The sequence below is a fragment of the Vigna angularis genome, chromosome 1, assembly GCF_016808095.1.
Source record: "Vigna angularis cultivar LongXiaoDou No.4 chromosome 1, ASM1680809v1, whole genome shotgun sequence".
In the NCBI taxonomy this organism is placed as follows: domain Eukaryota; kingdom Viridiplantae; phylum Streptophyta; class Magnoliopsida; order Fabales; family Fabaceae; genus Vigna; species Vigna angularis.
The window spans coordinates 47,588,270-47,593,375 of NC_068970.1; the positions used below are offsets into that span (position 1 = coordinate 47,588,270).

Here is a 5,106-nt window from a genome sequence, read left to right on the forward strand (position 1 = left end):
CGCAATCTTGAAGTTAGGTCCCATCTGAAGGTTGCTGACTTTCGATTTCAGTGTTAAAGCTTCTCCTTCTGGCAAAAATGGATTTCCACTAATAAGCAGTATACCATAGTAATCCAAAATATAAAAGACCGCCTGATAGATATTTCATCTCTGTTTGAATTATCTGAAAGTGAGGAATCTGGAGCTGGGGAAAACAAAATAAAGGAGAAAGGAGAGCGCGACGTCGTGACACTTTTTCTGGTGGGAGGAGGAGAGAGGAGGTTTGACGGCGGAGGAAGGGAAGAAAGGACTGATCTTGCCGTTGGAGATGCTGACGTCATTGGTGACGAAAGATAAAAAGAAGAGGAGGTGGTGGTGGTTGTGGAGAGAGTGAGAGTTTATGCGTGTATAATGTGGCACACCGTTAGTCAGCTCAATCAAAATTTAACGTTGTTACATTTTGAGGACTAAATATTACAGTTTTATTATAAGGAAAATAATAAAAATGAAGCAAAGTTTGAAAGAGGGACTAAATTAAAAAACGCTTTGAGGGACTAAAAATTGGACGTGTATATATATACACACATATGCATGAAGAAATTTTCTTTTATATACACTTTAAATTGGACCCTATTTTATTTGAATGTTTTAACTTTGTCCTTTGTGTTAGTGTCTTTTTTATGTGTGCTTTAGAATTTTCTTAGGGAAATCGAGTCAACTCTCGATAAGATCATACTTACTTTGTTGATTTTGAAAGAAGTATATAGTGATTGTGGTCTATTGAATTTAAATTCGTCTTAATCTAATATCATTTATCTAATACTTTTATAAACTCTTCTTCAAACTTCATTTAAAACTTTAGTATGGACATCCCAATTTAAAATTTGAGTTATTTATTACACTAATTAACTTTTAATATAATAAATTACCTTATTTATTATCATTAAAATCATAAGTATCTATTAGTAAAATTATAAGATGAATAATTAACAAATAAAAATAAATGAGAGAAAGAGAGGACTTCAAATTTCCCAAAAGAATAACCAATACATTATAGACTAATATTTATTGAAAAGAAAGGTCTGATTTAGCTAATTTACTATTTTATTTTATTATCCTTAGTTGATATCTATACATTTATACATGTACATAAATGATGTTTTCTTCATGTACACATATTTTTTAAATTTAACCCTTTAAATAATTGTTATTTTAAACTAAAATGATTATATTTATTTTTACTTTTAAATAATAGTTAATTTTTTTAAATTAAAATAATTATTTTATCATCATTTCATTCTTTTAAATTACTATCGACAAAAATTTATTTATTTATTTAATTAAATTAATTATCTACAATAAAAAAATAGACATATACATTGTGCGCACGTGTAAAAACACTAGTTTAAAACGAGGAGCATTCTTGAAGCAAAATAGGCAGTTTCCTTTGGCAACTGCAAATCCAAATTTTGAGGACCTGTCGTCCTGAAATCATATGTCCTCAAAATGAACTCTTATTCAAAATCATGGCTACCATTTCTTCAACATGGTACTTGTTTCTCCCCATAATTTTATCCTTATTCCCCACAACAATGTGTGCAACAGTGCTGCAAGACCTCAAAAACTTACATCAACCCCCAGGCTTTAACTCTACAATTCTCTCAAACTGTCTCAACAATCCCTCTCTTAGGTACTGCTCTTCGTCTCCAATGATGGACTTTGATGAAATATTCAAGTTTACCATTGTTGCAAGCCATCTCTGCAATGAATCCAAGAACCCCAATTGTGTAGAGTCATTCCCCAAAGTTGATCTTAGAAACCGCCCAAGTATTGCACCACTCTATTTGTCCTTCGATTTCTTTTGGAAATATTGCCCCTTGAGCATTATGTCCATTGATTTCTCCAACAATTCTATGAAGGGTGGTTTTCCAACCGAAGTTTTCTATTGCACCCAAATCCAGTCTCTTGATCTGAGTCTCAATGCATTTTCTGGGGACATCCCAATTCAAAGTTTCTCTTCCTTGACCAACCTCACTTCTCTCAACCTCTCCTATAATTGTTTTTCAGAGAGTAAACTGTCTGATTCCCAATTCTTCAAAAGATTCAATTCTTCTAGTTTTCTTCATTCTGGTGCTCTCTTGGATCCAAAAAAGTTTACTGCCAAGGCTGTTGTTCTGTTAGTTTTCCTTCCCATCCTCGTCATTTTTATGGTAATTTCCTTGGTATGGCTTTGTTTCCAAAGGCCTGATTTTCTCCCGAGTAAACTTCAAAGAGGTAGGACGTTTACACCAGCAATTCTAAAGGCAGCAACTGAAGGCTTTTCGGATAAGAATCTGGTGGGGATGAGTGATGTTGTTCACATCTACAAAGGGATGTTGAGAGATGGTACTGAAGTGAAAATTGAGATGTACTGGGATGATATACCAAGGGATAGTTACCGTAGATTTATTGAGGAATGCAAGATTCTGTCAAAGTTACACCACAAAAACCTTGTCAGAGTTCTGGGGTGGTGTAAGAGCAGAAAATTCAGGGCCCTTATAACAGAATGGACAAGAGAAGAAAATATTGAAATGTGGTTATCAGGGTCAGGTCCACCATGGAATCATAGAGTGAAAGTGTTAATGGGAATTGTACAATGCATGCGTTATATGCAGAAGGAATGGCCTGAAATTGACTATGAACTCGACACAAGTAGTATTTTGCTGTCTGACAATACGGAACCATTAATTTCAAGGTTCAAAGTTGGAGATCATAACAACAATGAAACAAGTGAGAATAATAGACAATTAGCCCTCAAACAATATTTCTTTTTTTCTATTTTCTTGGTATGCAAGTTCATCGGTATTTTCTTTTATTTTGTAGAGATACATAAGTTTGGAGTATTTGTGCTTGAGCTGATACTACATAAGAAGTTTGATGGAGGTGATGCTGAATCTGTTAGGTACATGAGAACCCTTAATCCTGCAGATTTGGTGCAGATGATTGATGAGAGAATAGAAGTAACTGAAGCTAATTTTCATCAAGTTAAGCAGGCACTGTCTCTAGGATTAATGTGCGTGGATCAATCGAACAGTGAGAAGCCAAGCTTGAGCATGATACTTAACACTGTAGCAAGAGCCTACAAAACGTGCCTGTTCAAACCAATTAAGTAGTGATATCAGTATTAAGTGGACATTTTCTTCAGAGATAATTCTTAATTAGAACTAGTGTTCTCATTGTTCTGAATTCGGAGTTGCTATTTTTAGAACTTGATTATACTATATTTATATTGTTAAAGTGATGCTGTACTTTTATTGTGTTATAATTCAATGTCATCAAACATTTGTTTTATTTTTTCCATAGTCCATACATACACTATGGATGACATCATGACATAAGTGGATGAATGTGATGTTATATGCTTCGCATTAAAAAAATCATACAAAATTCGTAAAATCTGTTATAAAAAATAATTTATCCACCTTTGTCGATCAATTATCTTACTAATGTGTTATAATCTTGTTTGTGTTGTTCATAGGGACAAATAAAGCTTCATGTGTGTATGAGGGTGTTATAATGTCAAGTAAAAGAAACTAAATACATTGTTTTTAAATTATAGATATCTTGAAATATGTAATTTGCATGATTGAGTGGTATGGTGAAATTTGATATGCTGAATTTGGTCTGTTAGATGTTGTCATGTTGAATTGCTTTGGTTGAGCTTGTGTGCATGGTAAATGTTGTAGAAGAAATTTCAAGGAGAAATTTCTTGTGGTGATTGCAATAGTATGTGTATTGATATATGGATTCTGTATTGAGAGTTATACTATCGCTCTAATAATCATCAAATCTCAAGTAGAGAACGGTGAGATATATGTAGTGAGAAGAGCATGAGGTCCTAGTCTAGGGGCTTTACTTTGATTAAAGATGTTAACGAATTAACCTTGTGGGTGGTTGGGTGAAACCCATTAGCAATGACTCTACATAGTAATAGAGACAACCACAAGTGCATAACTCGTCAGAATCTAATATCAATACATGTACCGAATCATTGAATCTAATATGAGTCTTTTGTATGTGATATGTTTATTATTATGAAGGATTTATATGTGATAATATCTCTATACATGTTTTATGATTATTATTTTTTCACATTAGCTTATCATTTCTTCTGTGTTTGTTTCGTGTATGTATTCTCTTTGTTTGTAATAATCACTTTAATGGTGTGAAGAGATGAGGATGTAGCAATTGATCCCGTGTAGAATGCAAGAGTGGAGCAGGGATATAATTTTAGGATGATATTGTGAATGTATAATCCTATTCTTTTGACAAACTCTCTATTAGTTTAGTTATATGACTATTTTTGTATGAGTACTTGTATAGATAATTGTAATATAGTAGTTATATATTAGTTTTATCTACTTAATTATTATCATATTTATAATGTTTTGTTAAGTAATTTTACAATATTAAGTGAGATGATTCACAAATAAATAATTTATAGTAAAGTTTTACTTATTTTACATATGAACCACATTACTCAAATACAAAACTTTAAAATATTAAGTGAACAAAGTTTTTCCTATATATTAAAATATATTGTTATAAAATAAATAATTAATAAATTAATAGACACACATGATTTCAATGTGATATAGTTTTTGATAAATTTGTAAAGTTTTAATTAAATTTTTTAAATAATTTTTTGTGATATATGATGTCATAAAAATTTTAAAATATTTTAATTTAGTCTTTATTAATTTTCTGTGTTAATTAGGTGATATAACTGCATGATATAATTATCTTGTTTCGGCTAGTTTTTAATAAATAATTTTGTATCACATGTTTTGAGTTTTGTCCTTTTTTAAAGTTTGTTTCACTTTCATTGTCTTTTTTAAAAAATTATAATTTTTAGTCTTAAAAAACAATGACCTTAATTTCTCTGATCACGCTGTACACTTAAAAACTTTGATTCTCTTCACAACCTCCACCACCTTCTTTTTATCTTCCAGTCACCAACAACATCAGGAAGATCGGTCCTTTCCTCCCTCCCTCCCTCCACCACCAAACCTCATTTCTCCTCCTCCCACCAAAATTTCGTGAGCTAAAAGGAACACTACTCTCTTCATAAAAAGGGGATAATTGTGA

General features: G+C 31.8%; 1 protein-coding gene across 1 annotated transcript; it reads left to right on the top strand.

Annotated features, from left to right (window-relative positions):
- Nucleotides 1-1,505: 1,505 nt before the first annotated feature.
- Nucleotides 1,506-3,131, top strand: LOC108321013 (LRR receptor-like serine/threonine-protein kinase FLS2). Its single transcript, XM_017552636.1, has 2 exons — nt 1,506-2,748; nt 2,842-3,131. The coding sequence occupies exons 1-2, from the start codon at nt 1,506-1,508 to the stop codon at nt 3,129-3,131; spliced, it is 1,533 nt and encodes a 510-aa protein (XP_017408125.1).
- The last annotated feature ends 1,975 nt before the right edge of the window (nt 3,132-5,106 follow it).

What these genes read in the sequence shown, in the direction of transcription:
- LOC108321013 (XM_017552636.1), top strand. Translation starts at nt 1,506, where the DNA reads ATGGCTACCATTTCTTCAACATGGTACTTGTTTCTCCCCATAATTTTA. An exon ending in TCATAACAACAATGAAACAA is followed by an intron (nt 2,749 to 2,841) that starts GTGAGAATAATA and finishes TTTATTTTGTAG; the next exon opens with AGATACATAAGTTTGGAGTA.